Below are 22,008 nucleotides of genomic sequence, written 5' to 3'. Positions count from 1 at the left end.
TTTTTTTTTTTTTTTTTTATTCCTTGGGTAGTAATTCAAATCTACTATTTCTCATTTTGTTGCTTAAACTGTTCTGGTTTTGACCACTGGGAACTCTTCTGAAAGGCTGGTTCCTGTAACCTTTTCCCTACACTTCTTTATCCTCTGGCACCTCTGACTCATCTTGAAATTTTGTCACCCTAGCTCTACAATCACTTCTCCGGCGAGTCCTGATTCCCTCTGCTGGAGAATGTTTAGACACAAAGATCTGAGTACTCGGTGTACTCAGTCACCACGTGTCACTGCTTCAAGAGCGTGTCAGCAGTGCGAGCTAGAAAACATGTGCTGTATACTATTCATGTGTACATACACCTCTATCTCTATCTCTAGAGGTAAAAAAAAAAAACACCCCAAAAAACCCATATGGAAACTTTCAACTGCAACCCAGAAACACAGGGTTCACTGTGTTCACCAACCCCATACCCCTTGCTTATTTGTAACTTCTCCTCCTCCCAAAAGAGAAACCTGGCTTTCTCTATCTATAATGTATTCACCGTTTTGAGTGTGTGTGTGTGTGTGTGTGTGTGTGTGTATGTGTAAAACAAAATTTACCATCTTGAACACAATGATTTCCTACAATTTTTCTTGTTCTATCTAGAATTAAAAGTTTCCCAAGTTACTGGGAGCTCTTGTCTCCCTCATGCCCTTCAGTGTCATCATGTCACCCACTTGTGACAGTTATATTCATGTGTCATAGTCTGCATTCAGTCTTCAGTTTCCCTGGAATCCTGGTTTTTAAGTGCATATGGGAAAAGTCACTTTCTGTATTGAACAGTTTTTATGGATTTTAACACAAGCACAGACTCATATGTATATCTAACAACACAGGATCATAGAATGGTTCCAATACCTCACAAATTCACCTCAAATTCCCTTTGTAGTCAACTCCTCTCTCCATCCCTGACAACCACTGACCTGGTTTGCATTTTCCAGAATGAAATATAAATGGAATCATATACTAGTCTTTCGGATCCAGCTTCTTTCACTTAGCAAAATTCATTCAAGATGAATCTATATTGCTCTGAATAAAGAGCTCATCCTTTTTTATTGCTGAGCAGTGTTCCTTTATCTGGATGTACCACAGTGTGTATATCATCCATCCTTCATCTACTAGAAGGACATTTAGGTTGTTTTCAGGTTTTGGCAATTACGAAAAATGCAGATTTCTGTAGAAATATGGTTTTCAATTCACTTGGGAAAATTCTCTAGGAGAGGACTGTTGGTTGTATGACAAGTATATACTGAACTTTATAAAAAGATGCTGATCTGTTTTCCAGAGTGGTGTATGAATTTTGCTTTCCAAGCATGAACGTGGGAGGGTTCTTGCTGCCCTGCATCCTTGCCAGAACTTGGCATTTTTAGTATTTTGGTTTTGTCTGAATGTTACATTAGTTTCAGGTGTTCAACATAGGAATTCAACAACTCTATATGCGATGCTGTGCTAACAAGTGTAGCTACCATCTGTCACCATACAACGCTATCACAATATCACTGACTATATTCCCCATGATTTTATTTTTTTTAAATTTTAGCCATTCTAACAGATGTATAGTTGTAGCATTCTGGATGCAAGTCCTTTACTGGATATGTGATTTGCAAACAGTGTCTCCTAATCTGTAGGTTGTCTTTTTATTCTCTGGATAGGGCCCTTCACAGAGTAAAACTTTTTTGATAGTGAAACTATTCTGATTATCAGTACAATCATTATCAGTATCAATACATCAAACCTTTCTTTTTGGACCGTGATCTTGGTGTTGAATTTTTTTCTGATGTTTTTGTCCAGAAGTTGTAGGGTTTTGTATTTTGCATGTGAGTCTATGATACATTTTGAGTTAATTTTTGTATAAGGTAGGAGTCCTACTTTGAGGTTTTATTTTTGCATATGGATGTTGAGTTGTTCCAACAGAGTTAGTTATACCAACTCTCTCTGCTCCACTGAATTGCTTCACTGCATTTGCCAAAGCCAACTGAATATATCTGTGTAGGTCTCTTTTCTAGGCTCTCGTTTTGTCCACTGATCTATGTGCCCATCTCTGTGCCTGTACCACACATTCTTGATTACCATGCTTGACAGCAGCTCTTGAAACCACGAAGTGTCTTCCTATTTGTTCTTTTTCAAAACTGTTTTGGTTGCTACAGTTCATTTGCCTTTCCATGTATATTTTAGAATTGGTTTATTGATACCTATAAAAAAGCTTACTGTGATTTTCATTGTGATTGGGTTTAATCTATAGATCAATTTAGGAAAAAGTGACATACTGACAATGCTGAGTCAAATCTATTAACATAACGTATCTATTCATAAAAGCCTTTGATTTCTTGTGACACTGTTCTGTAGGTTTTAGCATGCAATACATGAACACATTTTGTCTGATTTTCATCTAAGTATTTCTCTAATTTTTGGTGCTATTTGAATGGGATTTTTAAATTTCAACAATAGTCAAATCATGGAAAGAGTCTAAATGTCCATCAACTGACAAATGGATCAAGATGTGGTTTATCTATACAATGGAATACTACACGGCAATGAGAAATAATGAAATCTGGCCATTTTTAGCAACATGGATGGAACTCGAGGGTATTATGCTAAGTGAAATAAGTCAGGCAGAGAAAGACAGATACCAAATGTTTTCACTCATATGTGGAACAGGAGAAACTTAACAGAGGACCATAGGGAAGGGAAAGGGGAAAAAAAAAGTTAAGGAGGGGGAGGGAGGCAAACCATAAGAGACTCTTAAATACTGAGAACAAACTGAGGGTTGATGGGGGCTGGGGGAGAGGGGAAAAGGGGTGATGGAGGAGGGCACTTGTTTGGATGAGCACTGGGTGTTATATGGAAACCAACCTGACAATAAACTATAATAAAAAAAAAATTTCAAGCTCTAATTATTCATTGCTTTAAGAATACAATCAACTTTTATATATTGACTTTGTACCCTATGACCCTGCTAAACTCACTGATTGGTCCCAGGTGGTTGGGTTTTGTTTTTTGGTTTTGGTTTTCTAGATTCTTTATGCTTTTCTACTTAGATAGTTATGTCTTCTGTGGGTAGAGACAGTTTCATTACTTCCTTCCCAAATTGTATACATTTTATTGACTTTTCTAGTTTTACTGTTTTGGTTGGACTTCCAGTACAATGCTGAAGATGAGTGGTGAGAATAGACATCAGTACCTCATTCCTAAATTAATAAAATACAATGTTTTCCCTTTATTTTAATTAAGCATATTAGTTGTAGGACTTTTGTAGATGTTCTTCATTAGGTTAAAGATGTTCCCATCTTTTCCTAGTTTGCTGAAAAATTGTTTTTATCATAAATAAATGCTGAATTCTGTTTACAGTGAATCATAGTGATGATTTTTCAAATTTATAATCAGCCTTGTATTCCTGGGACGAAACCACTTGGTTTTGATACACTATGCTTTTTTATACATTGATGAATTTATTTACCAGCATTTCACTGAGGAGTTTATCCTGAGAGATACTGGCTTGTAAAATTTCCTTTTCTTGTAATGCCTTATTCTGGTTTTGTAGTGAGGTCATGCTGGCCTAATAAAATGAGTTGAGAAGCAGTCCCTCCTCTTCTATTCTTCTGAAGGATTATGTAGAATAGATATCACTTATTAAGTGTTTGGTAAAATTTGCCAGTAAAACCATCTGGATCTGGAGTTTTCATTTTTGGAATTCAATTTCTTGACAGATATTTACTATTCAGGTTATTTCTTCTTCAGTGAGTTTGGTAATTGTTTGGTAGTCTGTATCTTTCAAGGAATTTGCTTGCATCATCTAAACTATCAAATCTATTGGAAAAGTTGTTCGTAATATGCCCTTACTATCTCTTAGTGTTTTCTGAGTTATGTAACTGCTGTCATTCTTGATAGTGATAACTCATGTCTTCTCTTTTAATTTGGTCAACTTGGCTAGAAGTTTAGCAATCTAAAAACCACACTTTGGTTTTACTGCTTTTCTCTACTATTTTTCCATTTTAAATTTCATTAATTTCTGTTCTTTTTCTTTTCTTCTGGTTGCTTTGGGTTAAGTCTGTTCTTCTTTTTTGAGTTTAAGTAAAAGCTTACTAACTTGGTACTTTCCTCTTTTCTAATATGAACCTCTAATCTATAAATTTTCCTCTCAACAATACTCTTGCTAGTCCCCAAGTTTTGATAGGTTCTATGTATGTACTTTATAATTTCTCCTGAGATTTCCTCTTTGACCCATGGATTATTTAAAAGTGTGTTTCTTTCTCTTTTTAAAGTTTATTTTGAGAGAGAGTGTGTGCAAGCTGGGGAGGGGCAGAGAGGATCCCAAGTAGGCTCCATGCTGTCAGCGCAGAGCCCAATGTGGTGGTTGATCTCAAAAACCATGAGATCATGACCTGAATCAAAATCAAGAGTTGGATGTTTCAACTGACAGAGCCACCGAGGCACCCTAGAAGTGAGTAAATTTCTAAATATATAACGATTTTTCCTTTCTATTGTGGATTTCATCATGATCAGAGAATATGATCTGTATGATTTCAAATCTTCGAAAAATTTTGAGGTTAACTTTATGGCTCAGGAAATGGGTCTACCTTGGTGAATGTTCCAAGGGCCCTTAAGAAAAATGTATGTTCTGCTGTTGTGTTCCATCGACGTCTCTTAGGTCAGGCTGGTGGAGTACTGCTCAGGTCACCTAGGTCCCTACAGGTCTCTCCGCCTACTTGCTCTAGCAGTTATGGAGAGAAGAACGTACACATTTCCAAGTACAGTTGTGGATTTTTCTATTTCACCTTTTAAGTCTATCAATTTTTGGTTTATAAGTTTATAAGGTCTACTTTCAGGTGCATAATTATAGATACTTATTTTTTGGAAATTGGACTGTGTGCTGTCCTTTTTTAAAATAATTTTTATTGTTTATTTTTTAGAGAGAGTGAGGCAGAGCGAGAGCAGGGGAGGGCAGAAAGAGAGAGAGAGAGAGAGAGAGAGAGAGAGAGAGAGAGAGACACCCAGAACGTGAAGTGGGCTCCAGGCTCTGAGCTGTCAGCACAGAGCCTGACATGGGACTTGAACTCACAGACTGTGACATCATGACCTGAGCTGAAGTCGGACGCCTAACTGGCCGAGCCACCCAGATGCCCCAGTGTGCTGTCCTTCTTTATCACTGATAATATTCCTTACTGTAAAGTCCACATTGTCTAGAATCATTATGACTATACTAGCCTTCTTATGGTTAATGTTTGCATGCTATGTTTTCTCTAGTGATCACCTTTAAATAGATACCGTGTTAGGTGAAGGGTAAGGGCTTACAATAGTATATTTACAATTTGTCTGTCTTTTGTTTCCATGTATTTTATTTTTACATGCGCTAGAAGCACAAAATTCATTCCCACTGTTTTTGCTCTCTTTTTCTGTTGGTGATCTTTTGTAGCAATTTTAAACAAGGAAAATGCCCAGATTTTGGTTTCTAATACCATTCTCCAATAAAAGGAGCCAAAGTTCTTTGGAGGAAATATACAGGATGAGCCTAGAGCATTTTGTACTAACCAAAAAATTTCAAAGCAACTCCCTCTACTCCCCCAACCAAAAAAACGTCAGGAGGATGGCTGTGTGAGAGAGGCATAGGAACCACCCAACCAGTCCTCAATAGCTAAAGCTGGAACAATGTGAGCAAAAGTATTGTTAGAATTAGGTATTCACGGGATTTAGGAGTATTATAACCCAAAGTATAGATGTCCAGAAGCCCATGTTAATATAAATTATTAAACAAATTAAAGTCATCTGTAGAGAAGAACTCCAAATAATTTATATAGATACTCTGCCCTCAAGAAGTTAGAGCCTCTCTCTCTACTCCTTAAGTATGGACTTTGCATAGGGACTTCCTTCCAAGAAGGACAATATGGAAAGGAAGAAAAGTAACTTTGCAGCAGAGAAACCCATAGGACACCACATCAGCAAAGTGACCAAGGTTACTGTCAGTAGTAACTATCCATAATGATAGATATGATGTGATAAAACTGGCACTTTACCACTGTGGCCTTCCTCCCTGAAACCAATGACCCCAGTCTAATCATGAGAAAAAAATCTCAATTGAGAAGCATTCTACAAAATACTTGACTAGTACTTCTCAAAACTATCAAGGTCATTAAAGCAAGTCAAGTCTTAGAAGCTATTACAACCAAGAGGAGCCTAAGAAGACACGACTACTAAATGTAACGTGGTGCCCTGGATGCGACCCAAGAACAGAAAATACATGTAGTTAAAACTAAGGATATCTGAATAAAGTGTAGATTTCAGTTAATAACAGTGTATCAATACTGACTTGTCAGCTAATGCAAGATGTCAACAATCAGAGACATTGGGTGTGGAGATGAGAACTTTCTATACTGTCTTTGTATAAATTTAAAATTGTTCTAAAATAAAATGTTTATAAGATTATTTTATCTTCACTCATTTCATTTCCATTGTTCTTTATTGCTTCGTAGAGATCCAAGTTTTCGCTGGTATCATATTCCTTCTGCTGAAGGCCTTCCTTTAGCATTTCTTGTACAGTAGGTCTGCTGGCAATACATTCTCTATATTTTTTGTTTGAGGAAGTTTTTCTTTTCCATTTTTAAAAGATTTTTGCTGGACACAGAGTTCTAGGTTGGGGTGGTTTTGTTTTGGATTTCAGCACTGTTACTCCACTGTTCTTGCATGGTTTCTGAAGTACGCTATAAATTCTTAATCTTTTTCCTCTGTCTCTCTCCTCTGGCTGTCTTAAAGATTTTTCCTCTTTGTCTTTTGCTTTTAGTGGTCTGAATGTGTGTGGACTTGTCCTACTTGGTGTTGTTATTATTTCTCTAAATATTTCTTCTGCTCTGTTCTCTCTTCTTTTTGCAAGTCTAATTACAAATATATTTAACTACCTGATAAAAGGCTATAGCTCTTGGAGGCTTTGTTCTGTTGTTGTCTTTATTGTTATTTTCACTCTTCTCTCTCTCTGTATTGCAGTTCAGGTAATTCCACTGACCTAAAGGTCCTTCCTCTGGCTAGGTCTTTACAGCCTGATTTGAGTTACTTTAATTAAGAACTGGGCTGGGGATGAGCTTCAGGACATCCACCATGGGTCTCAAATCCTTCCAGGAGGAAGTGAGCGTTGGTTTGTCACTGGCTGTTTTGTTTACCCCAGTGACTGCTCCATTCTCAGAATGAAGCCTTCCCCGGCTGGTGCTGTGCCGCAGGCTGCGGCGCTTCCAGGTCCCGGTCACCAGTCACCCCGCGCTGCTCCTGGCATTGCTCCTGCTCCTCCACCATGGGCTGAGATCTTTTTCCATCTCCATTTCTCCAGATACAATGGGAGGTCACCAGTGCCTCAGGGTGACATCTTCTGTTGTTCGTCTCACAGACTTCTGGTCCATAGGAGAGAAAGGGGAAAAGGGCCCAGGCAAAGCTTTTTACCCTAGTGTGGTGGCTGCTCATCCCCTTTCCCACTTAAATGCTACAGAGGAGACTTTTTCTGGTTATCCCCAGTCTCTTGTGCAAGCACCCAGTGGGTTCACAGAGAAGAAGCCTGTAAGGGAACTCCGACTCCTCTATCACAGCCCTCGGGGCTTTTTACTGTCCTGCCAGCGAACACTCAGCCTCCAACAGTTCACCAGTTGTCTGAGCTTAACTCTTGTTACCCGTGTCTCACTCAGGTACGTCAGTTGCTCGAATGTCCTCTCCCTAGAGCCTGGGCCATTTGTTTGCCATGAAACCCAGGACTACGATCTATGCAAGGAGAATTGTGAACCTGTCTGTCCTCATTCTCACCTTAAGGCTGGGAGCTGGTCTCCAGCTTTCTATCTCCATATGAAAAAGTACTTGTTTGTTTCCTGACTTAAAACTTTTGGCCCTGGCTCTGTTTGGTATTACCGTGGACAAGTACTAACCTCTCCCCTAGTTTCCTCATCTCTATCTAGCCAAAATTACATTATAATTGAGAATCAAATAGGACAGTGCATAGGAAGATGTTTGGGAATCTACAGAGCATTATACATATGTAGAATTATTATCTAAAGCCCGATAGCATCAACTTTCAGTTAGCAAAAAATCCAATAGTGAGTTTAGCAGCTGTACCGCAGAAAAAACACCTTGCACATCACACTGTTAGTCAAATAACTGTGATATAAAGAATGGTTTTTAAAACTTGCATATGTATTCTAATTTTTTCTATAAGGAGCCAAGAGGGATATATATACTCTCCTCTTCTTCACAAATATAGGATTAAAAAGCATATGAGGCTGGAACTATGAAGACAATTCTAAGGATTGGGGTGGGGAGAACTGTATTCTTTACAGAATTAAATGGGAAGGTGATCTGAGAAAGAATAAACAAAAATCATTTGGAGAATAACTCCTTCAAGTTTGATGCACTGTTCCCTATTCTGCAATGGTTCTCTTTGGTATGTAGAATTTTCTCATAACTTGATTTAGTGTTTCTCCTACAGAAAACCATGTGTAATCGATTACTGAAAATATGCAAAGTACAGAGAAGAAAGACTTAAGTCAGGTTTAACTTATAAACTTGGTGATGGGATCTCTGAGCAAAGATCCCTGCCTGGTAAAACTAAAATTACACACAACAACCTCTCCTTATTTAGCTTTAACTTTAAAGAACCACTCAGCATATTTACATCCTGTTGTTCTACAATCTGATTTCTGTGTATTTAAAAAATAGCTTTGTCTCTTCAAACACTAACTTCAAATAGAAACATTCATTAGGGAAGGGTCTAGATTCTATGGAAGTACAGAAATTTACAAAGTAAAACAAAGACTGGCTGTATAAAATGGGTTTCAAAGAATGAAGGCGAAGAAAAAAATTAATGTACCAAGGGAGGCATCATGCCCTTGCTTGAAGGAGGGATGACAACTCGAAGATCTGGTTTTCGACTGTTCATTCCAAGATTGCCGCCACCTGGAGGAGGGGGAGACTTTGTGGGCATAACTTTGCCTAAACTGTTTGCACCAGTAGTTCCAATCAAATTTGGAGAAGCTCTGGAGTTTACAAATCCATTCCCTGGAAAAAGGAAATATCATTCATTAACATGAAAAGAGTCATCAAAATACTCTGGTACAAATATGAAACAAGTTTTCCCTAGCACTAGTCACAACTAAATTTTATAACACAACTCAGTAGTAGTGCAAAAACAAACAAAAGCAACCCAAATAACCAAGAAGATCAACTCAAATCTGAAATATGTGTAAAACTTAAGACTTCTGTTTCTTTTTTCCAGTCTGCTTGGACCTACTGAGAGATACTTAAAACACAAGGCATCTCCTATTGGGTGACTGAGATAATGCAGCTATTTTAAGAAACCGCCCAAGACCAGCCTAGTCATTCATCCCTGTGGCTGAGGCACTCCTACTAGTTCCGGGGCTGAACTAGCGACCAGGGCAACTCGTTTACCACAGCTTCCTGAGCACTTGAAGCACTGCTTCAGGTTCACCAAGTACCTGTTCCTTATTGCTCTACTGCTACTGGCTCCATTTCTTTGGCTGTAAATGTGGCAGTAGATATTTGTGGTCTGTTTGACTTTAATCATCTTATTCCTACTTTTCAACTTTCCCTGAAAGAACTATCTCTATTAGAGGAAATAAGGAAATGGATACATTGTGGTGTATGTTCTATATATACAGTACTTCTGGGCATCAGGTGAGCTACAAGACAGATGTAAGAGGTCATCCTAGTCCTCCTGGGTAACAATCATGTGCTTTGGGTGGGCTGACTCCACTTCAATCACTGCTTGGCAAGAAGTCCAAGCGAAGCCAATGAGTATGCACGGAGGCATTCTCCCTCATCACAGTGAGGGGATCCAGGAATGTCCAATAAGATCCAAAGTAAAAAAGCTATTATATGGTGGTAAGGGAAGCTCCTGCATTCCTCCAAGTACAACTGAGGAAGCATTTTATTCTCGAGCCATTTTGAGACTCAGAAGGAAGCCAGAATGAGGAAAAAGCAGACAGAGAAAGAACTGTACCCTGAGAAGACTGTATGGCAAGAAGCAAAAGGGTCTCAAAGAACTGCAATGAGTTAATAACAAAAAACAATTATGTATTACGTTTTTCACTTTAAAAGCATTTGTATTGGGTTATCAGAACATTTTAAATCTACTAAAGTTTCTTGAATGGAACAGAAATATTTAAAACCATTTTAACCATACAGTGTTTGGTGGATCATAAAACATTTTCAGAAACAGTATTATAATGACTAGAGGCAACTCATCAAAAGATTGGGAAATTCTAAAATTTAAAAAATATAACTAGAAAGAGATGGATTAAGTTCTTGAAGATAAACAGCTGAAGAAAATTGATGCTTATAACATATTCAGAGTTTGAAAAACATGTTATTTGGGTGAATTATTTATATGAGTAACTAAAAACTGATGTTTGACAATGCAATATAATCAACTTTATTGGATCCTGACCAGTACATTTTCAAGGGCCAATGAAAGCAGGGGTGAGGTGTGGCCCTTGGGAACTGGCCTGTATCTCTGTGGCAGCTGTCACTCAAAATGTCAGGATTCCAGACGATCCGTGTTTTCTCTGCCCCCCACCTCACTCTCCTCCAATCCTCCTGCTTTCTCTGAAACTTGTACCAAGTGACACCAGTTTTAATTCATTTATGTGATTTAATTTTGCTGTGGGGACTGGTATTTCAGTTAACCTTATGAGGCTATTTCCTGCATTCTGCTTCCATTATCTTGAAGCAGCATGTACTAAATCTGGGCCGAATCGCCTTTCCACACCCCAGAGAGCAATTCCTGTATTCTGTTAGGCTTCAGAAAGCAGTGCTGTTAAACAATCTCTTCACCAGGCCATCCCCTGTGGAGTAGAGCTCATCCATGCCCTGGGCAGAGGTAACTGCTAAGCAAGTCATCTGAATAAAAAATGCTTATCAGATAATTGTTCAAAAATAGAAAAGTGTAATAGAAACTAATAGAATGTTAGATTAACAAGGACAGAATAACGTTTCTCTTAATTAACAGGCACAAATATACATTTGTAATCTCTTTGATAACATTTAGAAGATTCTTATTTACTTGATTTGTACTCAAATCTGAAGGGTAAAGCAGTATTTCTTCTCAAACACATTACAAGATGATTCGAGGATAATTTAGAAGAATGTATTATCAGGAAGCTCTAATACTCTTTTCCCATGTGGAGTCTATGGTGCTGAAAAGCTACATATAATACCACTGCCACCCAGAGTGAAGAGAATCTAAAAGCATGGTATTTCTTAGTGTAAAGTCGGAGTCTGCAGCAGATAATTATTACAGGATGATGTAAGTGTTGGGTAACTTGCCAGCCTGAAACATGATAACCTTATATGCACTATTTGTGACTTTTAGAATCTTAATACACTTTTCACCTCCTATTCACTTTTTATGACAAAAATGAAGCTATCGTTGAGATAGATTTTTGAAGCAGATACTTTCAGTATATAACTCATCTTGCCATAGTCCAAAAATTTAAGAATTACAGTACCAATTCTAAATGAATAAACCCAATTTAATGTGATTATTATTAAAATGTGTTTTCAGGTATTAAGTTAAATTATGCCCTGACATAATACATGATAGAAATGTTCTTGAGCAAACTGCATACCAATATCTCCTGAAACTTAACAAAGGTAATCTCACTTATGATCCTATAGCTCTGAGGCATATCATTCAATTATATCAGTCTGGCTCACATTTCAGAGTATCATATCAGCTGAAATAATGCATTCAAGTGGCTAGAAAGCACTCCATGTCCTTAATTCTACTCTTTCAGGGCTAAAGTGTAGACAGTGATGCCATTAATGTCTTATTACTATGAATCAAATTCAGAAATTGCACTCCTATACAAAGGATTTTGAAAACCTCAAAAGATTCTGGAAAACTATCCAAAGCAAAGGTTCAAGAAATGATTTTATCATATTTGATAAGTTCTCATAAAACCTGACAAAGTTTTGGCTGATTATTCAATTATATCTTTTGTGAAAAGTTGAATGAAATTTCTAAAAGTAAAAAAGCTCATGAGTTTTAAAATCATCAATGACAAAAATAACTTGATGACATATTTATTTGATTCAGCGATAATTCCTATAGGATAACATGGATTCTGTCCATTAGAAATTTACAATCTACAATGCTCATTGAACTCTGCTGCTTCTCTTCCTGCATACTGTGTTCTCCCTCTCAATCTATCCCTAGTGCACAGCCCCAAAGAGGCCCCCCTCCTCCAGAGACTTCATGCACTGCACCCCATCCCACCCCGGCTTTAACCACTGCCTCAATATACCTCTTAAATCTCTGCTTCTGCTTCATATCTCAAGTCCACCAGCAACCACATGGTGACCTTTTCCCCCAGATACGCTGCTGTCATCTCCAATACAACCTGTTCTAAACCCCTACACTACCGCCATCCCCCCTCACTCCCATCCCACTTCCACAGAGTTTAAGCCTTTTTATTCTTTACAATGTTTTTCACTTCATCCATCTTCTCTTTCACTGCCGCTGCCTCTGCTACTCTGCAAGCTCTTACATATTATCTTCACTCATCCATAAACAATTCCAAGAGCTTCTTGAGCCCTTCTATTTCTATTCTGATACATATTTTTTCTCTTTCTCAGCATGTTTTTAAAAAGTGAAATTTCTGGAGATCAGAGACTTGATTCTATGCTTGATCTTTAAACACAAGCCCAAAAGTTAAAAGCAGTTTCTGAAGTCATATGAACTACAAATTATCTAAGTATTAAATGTAAATTTTCAGTAGAGAAATGTATCTAGTAAGCCAAATCAGATTGCCACTATGAAAGATGGCCACAATTTACAGTACATACAACACTGGTTTTACTTGGACAATGACATAGGCTGAAGACAAAAAATTATCACGTTACAAGGAAAAACAAATGAATGCTCTAATTCATTTACTAGAATAAAAGTTTTATGACTGGAGTTACTGTATCAATACCGCATCATAGAAAATTTAAAAACTGTAAGATGAGAGGGAAAACTCCTATTTCCACCATCCCAACATAACTATGATAATCAGTTTGGATTTCCGCTCCTTTGTATTTTCCATAAGAATATTTTTTTTGCATAGTTTTAAATCACAACTCAAAATGAATTCAGTTGAAAATCTGAACTTATATGATTTTCATACTGTTGAATGTTGGTTTCTTCCTATGGTTCACTACTATAAATAATGTTGCAGTGAACCTTTGCATATTCTAGTTTATTCTTCAGGAGAGAGTCCCAGAAATGGGATTAGTGGGCTCAGAGACATAAACATCTTTATGACTACTGAAACACCTTGCCAGAATCTTTCTTGAAAGACTGTTACGATGCCATAAGCACATATGAGATCATCAGTTTCACAATCCCTTCATCAGCTCTCCATGTCATAATAAAAAAGTGGTAATAGTTGGCACTTAGTAAGTTGTTTTTCTTTGCCATTTTTATTTAAATCTGATACATCCTTTCAATTTTTAAAACTGAAGTTGATTTCTTTCTTTCATTTAGGTACATAAATGCTTATTCACTTATTAAATATTCCCCTACTTGTGACTTGTATTTTACCTTACTTTTTCTCTTAAGAATGAGAAAATTTTTGTCTCACAGAAAACTGGGGGGAAAGTGGTTGCAGGCTTAGTGGCTTTAGCAGCTCAGTGTAGCAGACCCAGACCTTTCCAGCTTTTCCCTCTGCCATCCTAGGTTTGGTGGCCTGTCCTTTTACACCGACTTGCTTCCTGATCTCAAGACGGGGCTGCACATCTAGTGCCACGTGCAGGCAAGAACACCCAGAGACTTCAAAAGACTGCGGAGTCTTTCTGAGTATGGGGAGAGGGACAGGGACAGGGACAGGGACAGGGTGTGTGTGTGTGTGAATTTTTTCTCTCTAGATTTTGGAATTAATAGTATAACAACTACGTACATTACACATTCTTTCATAATTTTAAAAGTACCTCCACATTTGTGGTTTATAATTCCTTTTTAAAATCAAATGTATTGTTTATTTTAAAAACTTGTATTAATGTAACACATAATACAGAACAGTGGACAAAACAAAAACAATAAAGATCAAGAACTTATCTGGGGGCGTGGGGGAGAGGGAAAACGGGTGACGGGCACTGAGGAGGGCACCTGTTAGGATGAGCACTGGGTGTTGTACGTAAGCCAATTTGAAAATAAATTATATTCATAAAAAAAAAAAAAAAAGGACTTTCCAGAAAGTGAACATTCACGTACCTATTAGGTCAGGAGAAAGAATATTGCCAAAACCCCAAAGTCTATGATTGGGCTCCCCCAAAACATCCCTATTGTCCACCTACCCAAAGTAACTAGTACTGTGATTTTTTAGGAACTTGTTTTTCTTTATAGTTTTACCAACTATCTATACGTGCATCCTTATCACTGTAATTTTGCACGCCTGCTTTTCAAACTTTATTTGGATGGAACCATTCTGTATTCGCATCTATTGTCTCTCACTCATTATAGTTTGATAAATTCATCCACATTGTTAATTACTGCTGTCATGTCTTCCTTTTTGTTGCAGTATAGTATTTTTTCATATAAATGTACTATCACTTTATTTATTTGTTCTATTGATAGAAATTTGGACCATTTCTAGTGTTGGCTATAACAAAAAATGCCATGCACATTCCTTTACCTATCTCGTGGTGCTGATGGTATAAACATGCATTTCTCTACAGTATATAAGGATGAGTAAAAATGGTGGGTTGTACAATACACACGTCTATACCTTTAGTACATAATGTCAAAATGGCTGCACCAATCTGTACTGCCATCATCAGCATACGGAAGTTTGAATTTTTCCAGAGCTTGTCAACACTTGGTATTATCTGCCTATTCTGCTAAGGCCATTCTGTTAGGTGTATAACGCTATCTGTGGTTTTAACTTTGCATTTCCTTGGTTACTGAGAATTAACAGCTCTTTTGTTTTTAATTTATTTTTTAAAATCTAAATCCAAGTGAATTAACATACAGTGCAATAGTAATTTCAGGAACAGAACTGAGTGATTCATCACTTAAATATAATACCCAGTGCTCATCCCAAGTGTCCTCCTTAATGCCCCTCACCCCGTTAGCCCTTCCCCCCACCCAACACCCTGCCAGCCACCCTCAGTTTGTTCTCTGTAAGAATGAGCATCTTGTCACATGTTTACTAGATACCTGGATAGCTTCTCTTGTGAAATGTTTGTGTTCTCATGCACATTTTTAAAAATCTGGTTTTCTTTTTCATGATGACTTGTATTCTTAAAAAGCCTTCTGTTTACTTTATACACACACACACATCCTGTATTTTCCCACTCTGTCTTGCCTTTTCATTCTCTTCATGGTGTTTTTGATGAACGAAGATTCCTTTCATGGTTAGGCTTCTTCGGGTTTCCTGGTTGACATCCTTCCCTATCCTGAGTTTGTTCAATGCTTAAATTAAGAAGTTCAAGGATGCTTCTGTTTTCAATCTGACACGGGCCTGAAGCATCCGACTTTTTGGAGAGCATCAGACTCAACAAAAATTAAAATAAGACAAATGGAAGGTTCATCTATAAAAATATTATGCATTTGAAAATGACAGTATCAGTAAAAATGTTACAATTTAAAGGTGAAGTGAAGCTATCTGGAAGTGGTTCATTGCAAGTCTCTAAGCCTGGACTGCCACAGTAAGCTATTATACAGATTACATATAGAATATTCATTTTAAACAACCATCTTTGGATATTGGTTGTTAGCTGAATTATTTTGCCATCAGAGAGTTTATCTCCATATGATTAAATTCTCCGAATTTGCTGATTGTTTTTGCGGCCTAGCATGGGGTCATTTTTCATATACAAAAAAATTTTTTTAATGCAAAAGAACAGAAATATTGAAAAGAATGCTTATTCTGTACTATAAGCATAGATGACCACACTCCAGCTTTAGACAGTGGGATGCCGTAGCTACTGCAAGGAATTGTTAACCTCTGACTTACTCTACTTCCATGGTCCCGCCCTTTGGGGTCTCAATACAGAGTGACAAGAGCACACAGAACCCTCCCACATCTTTGTAGACCCTGAACTTTGATCTCTCCATCCTCCTGGGTTTCTGAGGCTGTCATCCTCCGCTTCTGAAGCACCCCACTGTGGAAGTGACAAATACCACCTGAGGAAAAGTCATCATAAATGTTGGGCTCATCCTCCTGAGGTCTCTGTCTCTGTCATTTCCTGGACTTTGAGCCAGTAATTCTTCATTATCTTGTTAGTCCTCAAATGCTTCATGCAGATTTTAAAAATATTTTGCCTAGCATTTCTAACTGTCTTCGGTGCAAGGGTTGGTCCCAGTGAACAGCTCTGCTATTGACACAGCACAAGCCTGATGGTGCTCTTGCTGGTCTTTAATAAACCTCAACTTTAATTTCAACTTATGTAAGTTTTCATTGCTCAAAAGTGCTTTTTCTATGTATCGTATTAAGATCAGAAGCAATATTTCCCAAAATGTTTATGTGGCACTAATTATGAAAAACGCTTTTTCGTAAGGAAAAATAAATGAAAAGTTCAATTACAAAATCACTTTGAGTAACCATATTTATACACTAAGTTTAAGGATTCACAAAACAGGTTAGCATTTTAAAGGTTCTGTATGTCCTACAGTGAAGAAAGCTGTTTAGTTTCATTTAGCACAAGGTTTGTCAAACATATAAATAAATCCTTTTTCTCATATAGTTCCAAGAAACATACCTTGAAAAATACAGACTAGAAAACATGGGGCGCCTGGGTGGCTCAGTTGGTTAAGTATCTGACTCTTGATTTCACCTCAGATCATCTCATGGTTCATGAGTTCGAGCCCTGTGTACACAGGGAGACTTGACAGCAGAGCCTGCTGGAGATTCTCTCTCTCCCTCTCTCTGCCCCTCCCCTAGTCATGTTCTCGCTCTCTCAAAATAAATAAAACTTTAAAAAAAAAATTTAAAAAAAACACCATACCCATACCTTTTAATACTTTTTCTTCTGAATTTCTCTGGGAATTTTAACTCTTTAATCTTTTCATTCATAAAGGCTTTATTTAGGGAAAAATGAGTTTAAACTAATCTTCCAAACTACTAAACCAAAAGGGGACCATTGTTGAAAACAAGTTAGGATATATTATCTGACTCTCCCTCACAAAATAACATGTCTAAAATACCTATGACAGACCATTTATTTTAATTAGAAAATTTACAGCAAGAAGCCCATTAAGCTCACGTATGCTCCAAGTACTGCACAGAAGTAACGGCTTCCAGCTGGTCTCCAAATTAAGTGACATAAAAGGTCTACTCAGTTAAGCCTAATTCTGAGCTAGCATATGTTAAAAACCAGTTATAACACACAAGCCATTTAGAATAGAATCCAAACACAAGTAGAGTAAGTAAAATTACACCTGATATATATAAAACTAGGCATATATAGGGAATAGGAACTAATGAAGAATCAAGACATCCGATCCTGTATGTTAGGAGATGCTGAGGTATGCTCTAATAAGCAGGAATTATCTATGTACAATAATGGAAACAGGCTTTTAAATAACTCCCTGAGCACTTAAAATATTTTAATAATTGAATTTTAAATTTTAATACAAATTTATGTTCACTACTCACAATTATTAACACTATTAACACTAACACATTAAGGTGGTTGCCTATGATGGGGGAAGAAGGGAACAGGAATGAACAGAGGTGTAAAAGGGATTAATGAACAACACTGAGAGGCTCCGTATAAACCAGTGGTGACGTGCCATGATCCGAGGAGTGCAATCATGCAGCCTTCTAAACAGGAGGGTCCAGATTGGGGGAGGGGGGGGTGGTCGGGGAGGTTTACCAAAAGAAAGGAGAATGAATGAAAAAAAAAATAAAAGAAACATGATTACATGCAGAAGGTCAAATTAGGACAATGACAAAGTCTGAGTTTCAAATTACCAAAGGGAACACAGAAAACTGAGCAGCAGAGACAAAGTCTAGATTTATAGGTGCATGGCAGAGAAGAAAAAACAGCAAAAAAGCTTTTAGGAAATGCGGAAAGTACAAGAAAAAAATGAGTAGAGAAGTGAAACACTTGTTTGACCAGAGGAAGACCGTGTTTTCAATGCCAGAGGATGAAAAAAATATAAAGGCAACGGGAAAACACATTAGAAATCATCAAAGAGTAAACTCCATGAAATAAAACTAATTTTGGAAATAAAACCAAGATCTACTTAAAATTTACATTAAATGAAATAGGAATGTTTGATTCCCAGCCTTAACCAAGCTAGGAAGTGGAAGGGAAAAGAAGTCCTGAGGGAATAAAAGCACATGGGAAAATTTAACACGAAGAGTATGTAGGCATGCAAATAACTAAAATGGAACTGAAATAACCTATGGACATCTGGAAATACATATACCAACTACAGCAGTCTTAATGTATAATTGTTAAGACCTTTATGAATTTTTACACAATGAATTATCTGTTCAAAAAGATCTGACAGTGGGCCTTATATATTTAATTCCATTCAAACAGCTATTACTATAGAGGCAGACATAATCAGGCGCTTATTTCTACTTTAGGTCACTATATGTTTTGTAACTTGTCTCAACAATATCTGTTTTTTCTCATCATTTTAAATTAAGTAATTCAATAATCTCCACAATTTCCTTGAGGCAGAAGCTCCTTACATTTCTGTAGAATGAATGGGTTGAATACATGCAATTGGGAATTTTTCCTGAAAGAGATCTGTGTTCAGAAGTCTCCAGGAACACACAATATCTAAAAGCAGGGAGGAAATTCCCACCCTTCCTTTTAGATAACAATGATGACAACTGTCATTATCCCAGATTAAGAGACCAAGACCACTTAATATGATGATAATCCAAAGGGATACAGTTAATTCTAACTGTTTGACATCTATGCCATATTTCTGTAATGCTCAGTTCACAATCTATCTATACCAGCACTTGAAGGTTGGGTGGACACATTTACAATGTGTTTAAATTTGCTGCTCATCTTTGGAAAGGATCCCAAAGCAAACAAACAAACAAACACCACCACCAAAAACCCCAACAATTTGGCCACAACTGTGATAATATGTGATGTTCTACATGTGGCCAGCAAAACAGATCCCTCAAAGACAAACTCCTCAACTCTCTTTGTTGCTCCAGAAGTAGGCCCACAATTTCTGGGTATTGCAATCACTCTAAAAACATTTTGTGCTACTGTAAGATATATCGGTCTGCTAATAGTCTAACTTTGGTAAGAACAGATGATACAGAAAGCTTCTCCTTGTAAGAAATTGGTTTGATGAAAAAACTGTATTAAGACAATTTTGTCTTTAGCAAAGTAAAATATCTCTATGAAGAAGGCACTTGAGGCCAAGGTATAAAGAATAAAGCAGGGTTGTTATGAAAAAATGTTAAGTACTAGTAAAAGTGCCTCTAAGAAGAAAATTAGGTCTACAAAGGGACATGTCTACTCTGATCATATACCCATTTTTAGCTCTTCATTTGATAGAAGGCCTTATTTGAGGTACAATATTCTTTTTATCTCAGACAGGATAGATGCCTACAAAGTGAAACAGGAGTAATTCACGCACCTACTGGGCTGCTTCCGGCTCCATTTGGCACTGTGAGGTCTGAAGTGCTCAACATCCCACCTAAAAACATTACAAAGAGGAGAGAGAGGGCAAAGAATAAATGTGAGTTAGTTCTCCTTATCTGAATTAAGTAACCTGCGCTCCTTTCGTAAAAAAACAAAAAAACCAGCTTAGTCTGAATTTGGCATTACTATGTAATATGATGTAGGTGTGTGTGTGTGTGTGTGTGTGTGTGTGTGTGCAGAAAAGCTCACCTATCAAGCTCCTGATGTGTATGCCTTCCTGTATCAATAGCAAATAGCAAATAATGATGAGAATGGGGGCAGTGCTAATGAAGTACTAGTAAATCTAGGATTTGAAGGAGAGGAGACACTGCATTACAAGTGTGAAGAAGTAAATGCACTGAAAATTTCTGCTGAATTAATGAACTCTAACTCCACTCAGGTGTATCTATTCTCTGTATTTTTAACATGAATGGCTTACACCTAAACTTAAAATCTTTGCTCATGATATACTAATTAAATTTTCTGCCTGTCAAAGTATGGCTTTCCTATGATAAGGAAAATTCTAGATGGCAATTTCTATATTATCATTCCACTGTGCCTGACAGATGTTAGAGTGCCCATAGTAAATTTTCAAAAATATTCTTTAAAATAGAGCCAGTTAGGGGAGCCTGGGTGGCTCAATCAGTAAAGCGCCCAACTTCAGCTCAGGTCATGATCTTACGGTTTGTGGGTTTGAGCCCTGCATCAGGCTCTGTAGTGACAGCTAGCTCAGAGCCTGGAGTCTGCTTCAGATTCTGTGTCTCCCTCTCTCTCTCTGACCCTCCCTTACTCACGCTGTCTCTGTCTCTCAGAAATAAATAAAAACATTAAAAAATTAAATTAAATTAAAATAAAATAATAAAATGGAGTCAATTATGTAGCAGTGACTCTTGCTCATCAAAGAAAATTAAGAGTAACTGGGCACCTGGGTGGCTCAGTCGGTTAAGTGTATGACTTCGGCTCAGGTCATGATCTCGTGGTTCGTGAGTTCAAGCCCTGCCTCAGGCTCTGTTTTGACAGCTCAGAGCCTGGAGCCTGCTTCAGATTCTGTGTCTCCCTCTCTCTCTGACCCTCCCTTACTCACGCTGTCTCTGTCTCTCAGAAATAAATAAAACATTTAAAAAAAAAAAAGGAGTAGCAAAATAAGAAACTGCTTATGTCAGTAATTCATTTTACCACCCTTTTTGTGAAGGAACCAGCAGAAAAGGTATCACTACATACCTGCACTGCCAGTACTTGGTGGTCTCTGAGGGACTCCGGGGGAAACATTTCTGTGTAACGTGGCTTGAGGTGGAGACAGCATGCTTGAATCTGCTAATGTTGAGCTGGCTGCCAAAGACGGGGATACAAGTGAACTTCCTGGGTTAGTGTAGGATAAAGCATTAGGGCTGGTCACAGGGACTGTGACAGACATTGAGAAGTTCTGAGGTGGCAAACCAGGCTATAAATAAAGAACAAGGAAGAAAAAAAACTTGTTAGTTTCATTTTCATCTCTATTAAATGTAATAACTTATGAACTTTAATTTGATAAAGTAACTCTAGTTATTAAAAGTAGAGGATGGGGATAGTTTCCTACTAAATTTGCAGATTTAAGCTGCTTTCTTTAGAATTGTATTTGAACATATGTTTGACATGAACCTTTTCAACTTCAATTTTTATATATGAATACATATATGCTAATATAATACATATATAATTTCAAATATTCACAGATGAAAATTAAATGTCAGTACTTGATATTAAAGTAGTGCTGTCAAATTTAGACATTACAAAATAGATCAGTTACCAGGTAAACATAAAATTAGCACTTTAATAATGCAAACCAGTTTAGGAACATTACATTTCTATCAGGCAATTACAAATATAATAAAAGGGGAAAACTATGTACACATATTATAAACTTAATACACCAAATGCAGTACATTATAAATAAGCCCTGGTTGTATTTAATTGACTGACAGTCTTAATGGACAAAACTAAAAAAAAAGAAAAATCAAGTTATATATACACAACACAATGCAATCTGAGTGTAACAAAAATGCAAAGAAACAATCTAAACAATAAAATTAACTGACAACCTATCTTTAAATTGTATGAAGATTAAATTACAAATATTATAAATGCTATCTTCTTTCCCTTCTACACATTCCACACCCCCTTAAAATAATATTTCCTATTTCTTCTTGCATTTCCTCCATAGATCACATACAATATACTTGTTAACCATGAAAATAACATTTCTCTTTATAATATCTCTATTATAGAGAAAGGAATAAAAGCTTTCCTCTCCCCATACTTTAAAATAGTAATTGCAAAGGGTGGTTAACACTGCTAATTCAAAGTTGGAG

The 22,008-nt window shown here is 37.1% G+C and overlaps 1 protein-coding gene across 6 annotated transcripts in view; it reads right to left on the bottom strand.

Moving 5' to 3' along the window:
- The window catches only part of MEF2A (myocyte enhancer factor 2A), a 153,327-nt gene that overhangs the window by 14,115 nt on the left and 117,204 nt on the right, over positions 1–22,008 (bottom strand). For 5 of the 6 annotated variants that reach the window (XM_077762386.1, XM_077762384.1, XM_077762381.1 and 2 more), the window contains 3 exons: positions 20,882–21,101; positions 19,617–19,676; positions 8,865–9,052 (listed from right to left, as the gene is read on the bottom strand). In XM_077762386.1, coding sequence (XP_077618512.1) covers positions 8,865–9,052; positions 19,617–19,676; positions 20,882–21,101 — 468 coding nt within the window. The remainder of the gene's footprint in view (positions 1–8,864; positions 9,053–19,616; positions 19,677–20,881; positions 21,102–22,008) is intronic. The other variant, XM_077762385.1, reaches the window with a different exon arrangement.

Source organism: Crocuta crocuta, unplaced genomic scaffold (genome assembly GCF_008692635.1).
Source record: "Crocuta crocuta isolate KB4526 unplaced genomic scaffold, BGI_CrCroc_1.0 scaffold93, whole genome shotgun sequence".
NCBI lineage: Eukaryota > Metazoa > Chordata > Mammalia > Carnivora > Hyaenidae > Crocuta > Crocuta crocuta.
Note: the sequence above shows the minus strand (reverse complement) of the source record. Positions and strands in the feature narration are given on the sequence as shown.